At 37.3% G+C, this 12,575-nt stretch overlaps 1 protein-coding gene across 1 annotated transcript in view; it reads right to left on the bottom strand.

Annotated features, from left to right (window-relative positions):
• ABLIM2 (actin binding LIM protein family member 2) overlaps nucleotides 1-12,575 on the bottom strand; it is a 2,642,076-nt gene that overhangs the window by 985,603 nt on the left and 1,643,898 nt on the right. The window contains exon 9 of the mRNA XM_044062807.1: nucleotides 6,547-6,624. Coding sequence (XP_043918742.1) covers nucleotides 6,547-6,624 — 78 coding nt within the window. The remainder of the gene's footprint in view (nucleotides 1-6,546; nucleotides 6,625-12,575) is intronic.

The following is a 12,575-nucleotide window of genomic DNA, read 5'->3' as shown; positions in this document are numbered from 1 at the left end:
GACAAACACATTTTCCAATGTTGACAGCACTGGAGAATGGCTGAAGTTTATGAAAATTCCAGTTTTAATTACTCACTGTTTTCTGAGAGCTTGAGAAACATCAGTGTTCTCTCAATGAAAACACTGGCAAATTCAGCAAACAGTTTCAGAGAAAAAAAATCTCTCACAGGGAGATGACATATTCTCCAATGAATCTGAAACTTGCGTCTGTCCCTTTACATTCCCATACAGATTCAAAATAATGTACTTTCTCAGGAAACAAGGAATTTCTTTTTCTTTGACCAGAAACCACCTTATAAGAAGGGTCAAATAGCTTGTACAAGACCCTGAGCTAAGACATATAATTCCTCCTCTCCAGAAAAACTGGCACAGGAGAAGTTAAATGTTTAGTTTTCTGTTTCTTTTTAGCAGGAGAAGTAGAGCAAACAGACCTAGTACTGCCAGCATCAGCTTCCGCAGGGATTGGAACAACATTCTGGCTAAGCAGGGGTACATTCCCTGACCCTTCTCCCATGACGAACAAGAGTAGCTCTCCTTTAGCCACTGAGGGGACCCCAGTAGCAGCAAAGGACATGGCTATCCCCTGGTTCATGGCAGCTATATTGGAGAACAGTGGGATCACAGAAAAATGATGAGCTGTGACTGAGGCAAATTACTAGCCTGCCATGGTAGCAAAGGCTGCTTAGTTAACTTTTCTTTTTGCAGCTGGAAGAAGGTTTGGCCAAGGGACCAGTAGTTCCATGGTCAAGATGAAAATGGTGATTGTTTCCCAGGGAAGCTTTGCAGCAACAGTCAGTAAAATAAGAAAGTTGCACAAAAAGTCACTTTTTCCTCACAAAAAAAAAAAAAAACAATAAGAAGCACTTTAAACACTTCCCCAAAACCCAAAGTAAAATAAACACAGTTTTAACAACTTTTTGCCAGAAAGGTAAAAAAGTGCACTCTCATTTAAAATTACATAAAAGTAACGTAACTGTCAATAAAAATACTTTTCCGTAGCTTAAAATAGTTGTTTTTGTCAGCAAACTAGTTTAAACAACAAAAAAGCAAGCCTTTTTTCCCCTGAAAGGAACTTGTCTGCCCAGCAATGGAATAGTGTTAGCTGACTGTTGTTCCTCAAAACCTAGAAGAGTAAAGCTCTCTTCAGTAGCAGGAAAGCTCTGAATGGCTTGGCACTCAAGCCTGTTTTTCAGTCAACTTAGCATGAGCCGTCTAAAGGTTTTGTGTGCATGGAAGATGCTCTCTTATTTTAGAAGCTGGCTGGCTATTAGCATCTTATGCAGGATATAACCCGTTTAGCCCAAAGCAGCAATGATCAATATGAAGTGCGTAATGCCTCTTTTCGGCCCATGAATGGCATGGGTGTGCTAAAGCTAAGAAAAACTAGAACCAATAGCACTCCAGCCAAAGAACTTGCAAAAGCAAGACAAGAAACTATCTAAAGAAGCTCTTAAATTAAACATTTACGTTAGAGGTCCTTCCACCACAATGTAATCATCTGATGCATTCAGACCAAGGGACAGTGGGTGGGAATAAGGTACCAATTGCAGTGATTTCTCTGAAGATCACTGGACTTAATGTGTACTCATATGTCTGCTATGTCTTACTTAGACATTTAGTGAATGCCCTGAAGTCTTTTTTGATGAATAATTTTTCTGTTGGTTTTAATGAAAAATAATGAAGGCAAGAACTAGGTACGACTATGACTACCACTATGGCTACCATCAATAATATATATATATATATATATATATATATATATATATATATATATATATATTGGCATTTATTATAGCAACTTTCACATCAGATGTACACATTTTAAATTTTAAATGCATCATTAGTTGGTTGCAAAACTGAGTTACTAGCTCTCAAAATTATCATGTTAATTCATAATGGTTACACTGCTCTTGGTACTTAGCTCAAAATTCATAGGTTTATTTTGTCTGTTCTTTTTCACCAGGAATGGATTAATTCTTTGCAATCTCAGGCTGTGCATATGCTATACAAATTATATGTTTTCCCCTATTCACACAGTATTTCTTTCCTCCTCAGAAATATTATGTTCATGATCACTGCCAAACTACTTTCCAGTTCTTTCAACACAAGCTTCCAGACAAGCTTTCTTTTTCATACTTTTATATCAAATGCAAAGGACTCACATTTAACACTACATTTTATTGTCTTTACCACCAAAACAAATCTGAAAAAAAGTCAAAACCCCTTATATGTTGTAGCAGCTTCTTGCCTATAGTGCCTTTTTTGTATACTTACACTTCACACCTATAGTAGCTCTTAATGGTACCCAGAGCTTTTATGGGTCTAGCTTCTTTAACCAAGTGACTTACCAGATAATAACAGGCAGTATTAGAAAGGGCAAGGGGTTATTACAAAATGACTTAAAGACTAGTCCTGCAGTAGAGAATTTAATCACTGTTTTCACTTATTATTCATATTTTCATATTTAAGTTCATATTTTCATAATGGTGAGCCCTATATGTTATTGAGAGATATGGTATGCTATGCCATGGTGGGACACAGGAAACTTTATTGTCAATGTCCATTTACATCACGCTATTCCTGGGATATTTCTAGTTATTTAATAATTATGAAAATAAGCACTATTTCCATATGTACTTAATATAAAAAAAAAAATGATTTGCAAACAGTTATAGTACATTAGGTGGAACATTAGATGTTGGTGAAGGAAACTAGATTTGGCATTTGCACTGTACGTTGCATGTTTTGAGAGCTATTCAGTGTTATTTATATTTCTAATTATACAATTACAGATGTGTTTTCATATTTCTCAAAATATCTCAATTAAAATACACTCAGAGAGAAATTTTTTTGTCATGTGAAAGATTATGTCTGATTAACAAAAGTGCTGTAATATATATGTCTGGTTTGCACACTTTCCAAGATATGACAATTTGTTTGTGGAAGTGTAGCAAAAAATATAATTTTGAATTTTTGTTCATTATAATACATTATAACATTTATGGAAAAACTATGAATGCACAATTACCACTGTAAATAAAACTTCTTACTAATAACGTTGCTATTTGTACTGTGTTAATAGTGTTTAGTGCTCACAAAATAATTACACTTGTGTATCTTATGCTTTTAAGTTTATTTTTCAGAGAATGGTCTCAAATGCAAGGTCTACTAGACTGCTAGAGTTGCGACATTCCACACCACGTAGGTGTTAATGAGTTAATACATAACCTAGACTCCAAGACACAGCAGCAGTGGGAAAATGAAGCATGTATATCATTCTGAGAAGCTAAACAGCAATGACAGCAGAGATAACAAAAATGGAGAAGGCACAGAACCAGCTTGAAGTGGATACCAATTACAAGCAGTCAGAACTCGGAACATGATGTGTCATCTAGAATAAATCACTGTATACCTAAAATATTTCACTTGTGCACTATCTAACTGCTCAACTGGCATTTTTGTTTAATGTAAAACACTGATTACATCCTCGCAACACAAACATAGACTGGAACTAAGAAAGAGCCACACTGCAGGTAAGCCAAGGTAGGGTATGTGGAGGTTGGCAGAAGGGAGCCCCAACTATAGAAACAACGGTAGTTTTGTCCCCATTCACTGTTGGGAGGGGTTTAGTAGAGGAAAAAGGGTCATATAAGGAAATGAAGGCCTGACAATATCCCTGGCTGTGCTCTACATGAACTACAGAGTGAACTGACACCTCAGTTGTGTGCCGTGTTTAATCACAACCTCGCCTCAGGCTTTGTCCCTTCCGAATGGTGCACAGCTACAGTCATCCCTCTCCACAAAGGAGGAGCGACTACAGACCCTGGGAACTATCTCCCCATTAGCTTGATGGGTCTGATATGCAAAGCTATGGAATGCATCATCATGGACCTAATAAACAAGGATATAGGGAATCTCCCAACTTTGGATCCCACACAGTTTGGTTTTGTGAAGGGTAGATCATGCCTGCTCAACTAGGTCGACTTCTTTGAGTCAGTCAGCAGAGCTGTGGATGAAGGCAAGGTGGTTCATACAGCCTACCTTGATCTGGCCAAGGCCTTTGATACCATTCCCCACTCAGGAATCATAGAAAAACTCACTAAGCTAAGGCATCAACCCCTATATCAATAGCTGGGTTGCAAACTGGCTCACAGACAGAACCCACAGTGTGAAAGTAGCTGACTCCAAGTCAGACTGCCGACCAGTCATGACTGGAGTCCCACAGGGTTGGATCCTGGGTCCTCTTCTGTTTGGTATCTACTTCTCTGAAGTCCAGGCCAGCATGAAGGGTCTCTGGCTGACAAAGTTTGCAGATGATTTTAAGCTGGGAGCTATTATTAACTCCCCAAGTGATGTTGACATCCTACAGAAAGGCATCACTGAGACCAATAGCTGGTGTCAGAACCATGTCCTTAAGCTCAATGCCAAAAAATGTGTCATCATCCCTTTTGGAAAAAACCCGGTTCGCATGAATAACCACATTGATGGTAGATCACTGAACACAGAAGGTGTTATAAGAGATCTGGGAATACAGGCTGACAGCAACCTCTCTTTTGACCACCACATTGCCACTGTGGTCAGAAAGTCCTTCTATGTGACACATCTCATTACTAAGGGTTTTGCATCCAGGAAGAAAGAGGTCATTGTCTCCCTCTACTCTTCCCTCATTAGGCCAATCATCGAGTACAATGCCTCATTTGGCATGCACCTCACTAGATACCTGCAACAACTAGAGAGGCTGCAAAAGTACCTCACAAAGAGGATCCTAGGCCTTAAACACTTGTCCTATATGGACAGACTCAAAAAACTCCAATTATTCTCTGTCTCATATCACCTACTTAGAGGTGATCTCTGCTTGACTTACAAAGCCATGTCTGACCCAGCTCTGTTAGAAATGCTACATCTAAAGAAATCCCAATCCCTCCGCACCACATCCTCCAGAGACCTCAACCTCATTACCACAATCAACAGAACATGCTGGTGGGACAGGTTCATAACCCAGATACTGCCCATGCTATGGAATAGACCTCCCATACATGTCAAGCAGAGCACCTCACTGACCCTGTTCAAGAGAAATCTTGATGAGTGGATGGGAAATAGAAAATTCACCCTGGAGATCATTCCAGTGGCTCTGCTCGACAGAGGCACTGGGAACTAATGTTGGGTGGCACAATGCCAGGGTAATCCTATTGGCTAGGCTTGCAAAGGCTCCAGAGCCATTAACCTAGTACACACCTATGAACCTATGATGGCTCCTGCCTCTCACCTGCAAAAGAGAATGAATAGTTTGATTAATTCTTCCCACAGTAAGGAAATTAATAGGGCATAGGGCTCTCACACTGGCTTGCAACTGACTGGGCTGGATTTCACCTTACAGTGGTAACATAAGGATCAATAAAGTGCTACCTCACCAGTTAACCTTTGTCAGCATGAGTGCCATTTCTACAGGCAACCACTGTTGTGATTGTCTGGTTAGCTGTTTTATTAAGCTGTGCACTGTATAAAAGTAAACAGTGAGGGAATACAATGCAGGACTACAGGATGAAACTTTTTCAAAGTGCATACATTTATCTCATTGTGCTAAACTATTAATTAAGATGGTCACAGGGAAAAGTCACAAAGGCAAAAACAACAAAAGACCTTCACAAACCAGAGCCTCCACTTTGTAATACCTACCTGAATGCATCCTTAAGGACTTAATAAAAATAAAATATCAGTGGACATTCAGACACCATCTTGCTACAACACTTGTATGTTCTTAAGGGATAATTTGCATAATTCCCATAGACCTCATTTAAGGAGGTTTAATGCATTCATAGTGGAATCTCTGGTTTGCCAAGATTGTTTTGTTTTTCCTTGTAAGTTAGACTATCAGACTTCAAATACAGAATACATGTCAGCATATGAGGAGCTGAGATGTCCAACTGAGCTATGATTTCTTCATGCACATATTTATGTTTTTTTTTTTTCTGTGTGTGTTAGTAGGTATTTGTTTCGAGTTAAGCATTTCTGATGCCATAGAGATAGCTTAGCATTGCCAATTTAATTTCTCATTCTTAAGACAGCCAGGTCCCTTGACAATCTGTTATCACGATGTGGTGCAGTAGTTCTTGTTAAGATTTGTTAGGGAAAAAAAGCTTTCAATAGCAAGGTTACCAAACATCACCATTCTTGTACTGTATTGCCTACATTCTTTATATCTGGAGGCATTTTTAAGAGATTTTTATTTATTTATTTATTTTGCCAGAATGTTACAGGTATGACATTTAGATGTTCATTCCTTAGGTCATACTTTTATATAAGAGCAGTACAGGATAACGTTAAAGGATGAACAGTAAAACAGAAAGCTAAAGTGAAGTGAAAGTACTCCCTGAAATGTATTGTGGATAATTAATTTTTCAGATGAATATAGACCAATTTGTAATAAACCAGCATAACAGTGCCCTCACATGGTAATTAATGGCAAGTGATTAAACAGCCATATTAATTCTGACCTTGTGAAAAAGATGTTCCTACAATCTGCAAACAGCTAAATTTCTTACTTACATAAATCACACGGCTAGGAGACCCTGAAATACTTGATGTTGGAACAGATGTAATACTCTCTGAGGATGTTCTAGTCACCTGAAAAAAAAAGAAATGATTCAAATGAAAAGGAAGTATAACGCAAATAACTCCTTAAGAAAATCAAAAACATGAATCTGATATATGTTTTTGGAAGAGAAGGATATTCTAGGCTAGTGAGCACATTGTTTTATTTTCCCTTCATAGGCTTATCTACTCATTTTGACAAAGCACACCACATAGTTAGGCTGCTTAAAAACAGCACTATCTGTTACATTATGTTCAGTTTTGTTTAATTACTGTGTGATCATTTAGGAATAGCCAGAGCATAAGTGTTATAACACATTACAAGGAGTCGTGAGAACTGATTTAACCAATATAAAAGGTTATACAGAGAGAATGAGAAGTTAATACATTACCTACTTCAAGACTCTCAGGTTAGTCTTGCCCTAAACTCACATAATTCCAGACCTACACAGTCTCCAAGAGTGAAATGGCTAAATAAAAAAGTACATCTTTGAATTTTTACTCTATTACCTCAATTCTGCATTCGCTTTTTCCTTAGGCAATAAAAAATTGCCATGTATTACTCATGTTCATTTCAAGACCGTGTTTACTTTCCAGGCTGTGGAAATACTGAGTACTATGCATCTGAGCATGCTCAGTACTTCCAAGGCTGGTATTTTTAATTGTCTGTAATTTTGGAGTTTTCTGCAAAAAATCCATGTTGCAAAGAAGGTAGACAATTTCCTCTCTGACTTACAGGCATATCTGATGGAAAAAATCTGTAACTTTCATATGCCTGGTTTGTACATTTTCTGTCAATTATATATTGCTGTTCTTGTTTTTCCCTGCATCTTTGAGATCTTGGCTATGGTCGAAAAGGTTCAGTTTTACAACTCACTTGGTTAATGCCAGGATATAAAAAAATAATTAAAATAAATACATGATTCTCACTTTCTTTTTTTTCTATGTGCCACCATTAGTGCATTTTATTTGTTTCTCCCTGGACTTCCATAAAAATCACCACTAGTTAGAAGTTCTTTTGTGCAGTAAAAATACAAGTGTATTTTGAATCAATAATCTACCCTGCAGAATGTTAGAATTTTTTTTTACTTATTTTAATAATTTTTTTAATCATTACATGCATTAATAAAATCTAAAATAATAACTATATACAATATATACATAGCATGGAGCCTATGAACAAAGAGTCCAGTCACAAGCGGACTCCCTCAGGGATCAGTCCTGGGACCACTACTTTTTGGCATTTAACTTCTCTAAAGTTAAGGCCAATGTCAATGGCCTCTGGCAGACTAACTTTGGAAATGACTGAAAATTAGGAGCTGTCACTGAATACCCCCCTGATACAAATGTACTTCAGGAAGGGCTGCCACAGACAAATAACTGGTGTCAGAGCAGTGAACTAAAACTAAATCCCAATAAATGCATAATAGTATCTTTCGGGAAGTCATCCACCCCTGGTAACTATCATATTGGCAACACACCCCTAAGAGTTGAACCAGTAGTCAGGGACTTGGGAACAAACACAAACAGTAATCTAGCCTTTGACTATCACATTGTCTACAGTAGTGAGGAAATATTCTATGTGCAACTTATAAACAAAGGTATGGCATCTACATCCAAGAAAGTCATTGTTCCACTGTATTCAAGATTCTTCAGATCTACCTTTGAATATAATGCCCCCTTTGGTATGTATCTAACCAGGCATATCCAACAACTGGAACTTCCACAGAGGTTCCTCACTAAAAGAATACAAGGTGTAAGTAACATGTACTATGCTGACTGCCTCAAGACCCTATTCCTATACTCTGACTCTTGGAGGTTGTTGAGGGGAGATCTATGTCTGGCATGCAAGGCATTGTCAGACCCCATTCTGATGGACCTCCTGCACAGCCTCAAAACAAAACAGCATCAGAATTACCCATTCCAAAGACCTAAACATCGCCTGTGATACAAGTAGGACCTACTAGAGAGACAGGTATGTATGCCAGGGACTACCCCTTCTCTGGAACAGGCTCCCCATTCATGCAAAGCAGAGTTCCTCCCTAAGAAAATTCAATCTCTCCACCTTTAAGACCTTACTCCACTCTTACCTCTCCTCTCTCTGGGAATGCTAGTGCTCTCACCTCACATGATACTTTCCACCCTTTTCACCCTTTCCTATCTCCAAATCATCTTAAGACCTCCTCCTGCTCTTTATATTTCACTTTTCTCTACAAATCTCCTCATATTTTTAGCACACATAAAAAAAAAAACAAAAAATGCTGAATGTATATTTCCAGCTTAATTATTCATTTTTTATGTCTTCATATATATTGTGTATTATTTGAAATCTTTTGTTTCTGTTATTATTGTAAATATTGAAAATACTGTATTTTGGAACTGTATTGTAGATACTGAAAATACTGTACTATGGAACTTTTCTCCCTGGACCTCCATTGAAAATGGGCTCACCTCGGCCCAATGGACTTTCCCGGTTAACAAACTGCAAATAAATAAATAAAGTGTAACTTGGACAATTGGATGGGGAACAGGAAATCCATCCCTGGTTTGGCAGCTATGTCTCTAATGGACACAGGCAGCCTGTAAATGGTTCCTCTCCCAAGCCCCTGCTTACATTTAAAAAGGTTACAAGAACTTGGCAGAGTTTTGGGATGCATGGCTAGGCTTAAAAAGGCCTTTGTGATCATTAGCCTAGTAACCACCATGAACTAATGACAAATGATGTAAGTAAGAGTAATTTATAGTCGCGGCAGTCCTCTAGGTATTCAACAAGATACAACAAGTTATATGCTTATAGGATCCTTACAGAGTCAGGATTTAAATGTTTCTTTATCAATAAGAGAACTTTGGTCGATGGATGTGTTGATAAAAAAATTCAGAAAAACTCTCTTATTTTTTGGTAGAGACTTCTTTCTGAACTACTTCTTCATAGACAAGAATCCTTCAGACTTTGGTGATGAGTTCCCTTTGTTATATATTTCCTTGTCACACCACAATGGTCTAAAAAGGTAATATTTTTCAGAATGCATTTGGAAATTTTCGGGATATTAAATAAAATTAATGATTTTTTAACACAAAATTATCTGACCACAAGGCCTGATAAAAAAATTGACTTCTTCATCCAATAATCAGACAGAAGTGAACAATCGTAAAAAAAGTGTGACCAATCACCCTTACATAATTGATTACATCTCCAGTATTGAATATTCTTAGCATTAGTAAATTTTCAGAGTTTCCAAGGTGTTAAAAAGACTCTATGTAAGAATTTTCAAGTGTACATATGCCAGAATTGTACAACAAAGGTAATTTTAATAGATGAGTTGTATTCTCTTCAGAAAATACTGCATTGTCACCCAAAATAATAAAGTTCCAAAACTTGTTATTAAACATATTATTATATAAAGCTAATATTCTATATATATTGGAAATTATATTTCTTGGATTATTGCTGCTATATAAAATATTTTCATAAAAATATGAAATTAGTTAGGCAGCTTCTTTTTAATAAGACTAAGATAAAGGTAAGAACTTCTTTTATGCATGAGTTTGAATATTCTGTAGAATTAGCCAGTATTGATCACAAGGATTATATTCTAGTATTAATGTTAGAATTTTTAATTTGACATATTCATGGAATTTTTCTTACTTCAACTAGTGTGCAGTTTAAATTCTTAACTTCGGAATGTTACATAAGCAAGAGTGGAAAGTGACCAGGGAATCAGAGGGGAAGTGTTATCAAATCTTGTAGCACATATCAGTGTTCTGAGGGGGTTACTATCACTTAAATGAACTGGACTCAATCAAATGATCATATCATTGACTCACATCCGAGAAAAGTCACATTGATGAATTCCGTTACTGCCAAAATACATTCTGAATTCAACCTAGGAGTAAGCGTTAACATGGGTCAAGATAGGGATGAGATTTATACTTCGGCAATATCTGAGTTCGACATTTTCAACTCTCGAAGTTCAGACTTCGTGCAAAGTGGATTTGACCGAGTCCACTTCAATAAAATGATAGTAAATCATTCTGAAGAGATGTTTTGATAATGTCATACAGATATTTTGGGGAGTAAGAAGACTGAATGAAGGAATGAAGGAATGAAAGCAGGATATGAACTCCACAATGTAATAGAGTATCTGAATTATATCTGATGATTGCAGAGCAACTTAAAGAAGTTCTCACTTTCTTAAAGTGGTTTGTTAGAGGTATCTTTGCGACAAGAAATGATTCTTTAGACTATGCCATTTGGCAAATTTGGCTAGTTATAGATGGAGAAAGATAGACTGTTTAAGTATTATCTGTTTTAGGAGTCTGAAAGAAACCCAGTCACTTAATTAGTACATCCACTATGAAGGGATTTATTTGTCCAGAAATGTAACTAGACCTGGATCCTTCAAGATGCTTTTATAACTATCCTCACAGTTGCCAATCTAAACAAGTAGATTAAAAGTACAACTTGTGAACACTATTAATCAGCTTTTAAACTTTCAAGATTAACTTTATACAGACACATGGTATAGAAACAAAAACTGTGAAGACCAGCTTAAAAAGAAAATAAGGGGATCATGATCACAGGAGATTCCACTGTAGCACTAGTAGAAATGTTCACCTTTAAGGAAACAACTGGTAAAGATGGTACAGAAGAAATACAATGTGATGTTACAGAAGAAATACAATGTGTGCATCATTTAATTCGAATTGGACATCAATTCAATTTATACACAAACACACACACACACACACACACACACACACACACACACACACACACACACACACACACAAAATGTAAGCTGCTTTAGTTGTTTAACCCGTGTATGTGTAACTGCTCCAATGGCATAGATGGATAAAGCCTTGACAATGACTTTGGCAACCTAGGTTCGATTAGAATCTCCGGTGACTAACACAGTAGCAGGTAAGGATGGGCATGGCCATCTTGGAGGGATGGTGGTATATCAGAGTCAATTGATGATGATCCCTGTTGTAGGCTAGGGACGTCGTCATAGGAAGTGTAGTCAGTGGGTGAAAGTGGGGCTGGCTGAGTTGCCAAGGAGGCAGGGTGATACACCATAAGCCTACATTGCATGCCTTCCCAGGGAACATACCACGTAGCCACAACGAGAGGGGGGGACTTAGTAGGCCAAGTAAACCCCCCCTGGATTAAGACTCAGATGTGCTGATCCCAGTCACCTTTGATCCATGACCAGTCCCAGCAAAATTACCAGAATAAGTCTGGGGGCCATGGAGTAGGTGGTAGACTCAGCACTAATGGGGCATGAGGTTTGGGACAGTAAAATGAAGTAAAGGGTGGGAGGAAAAAAGTAAAAAAAAAAAAACTTTTATGTGTAAATATGTCACTACTGCTGTTTTATTCATTTCAATAAAGTTGTTTTTTTTCTTTTGCAAATTAACTAAGTAAATAAAAAAATCAAAGCCAGTTTGCTGATGTTTATTCCTAGGTGATGGAGCAAAGACAATTTCTGGATTAATGCTGAAAGAGCTAAAAAATACACAGTTCTGCTTTGCATCCAGGTACAAAAAGATGTAACTCCATTTGCCATTGACAGTTGACACTATAGCATTTAATTAGAAAATATATGAACTACAATAAAATAAATAAAAAATAAAGACAACAATCCAAAGTGCAATGCTTGATATTGGCATAATTTTACCACCAAATTTTGTAGAAAAATGAACTCACAGCATGTCTTGTTTTACCACGGACCAAGCTTTTGTGAAGCACAGACAGCAGCAGTAGCACTGTATTCATCTTGAATTATTCTACATTACACAAAGGCCTGTAGAAGTCCTTTAGATCAATCACACACTTCAGAGGTATAACGGAAGGGGGTACTAATTTCTACTTGAGGCACCCTTTCAAAGTCTAGTTTTAACACACTATGTTGGACTTCTTTGTGGAGGACTTCAAGGTTGGCAGGAAAATCTGTATCAAAAAGGGATTATGTGATTGGTAACAT

Source organism: Protopterus annectens, chromosome 2.part1, assembly GCF_019279795.1.
Source record: "Protopterus annectens isolate FY-2018-M chromosome 2.part1, PAN1.0, whole genome shotgun sequence".
Taxonomy (NCBI): domain Eukaryota; kingdom Metazoa; phylum Chordata; order Ceratodontiformes; family Protopteridae; genus Protopterus; species Protopterus annectens.
Note: the sequence above shows the minus strand (reverse complement) of the source record. Positions and strands in the feature narration are given on the sequence as shown.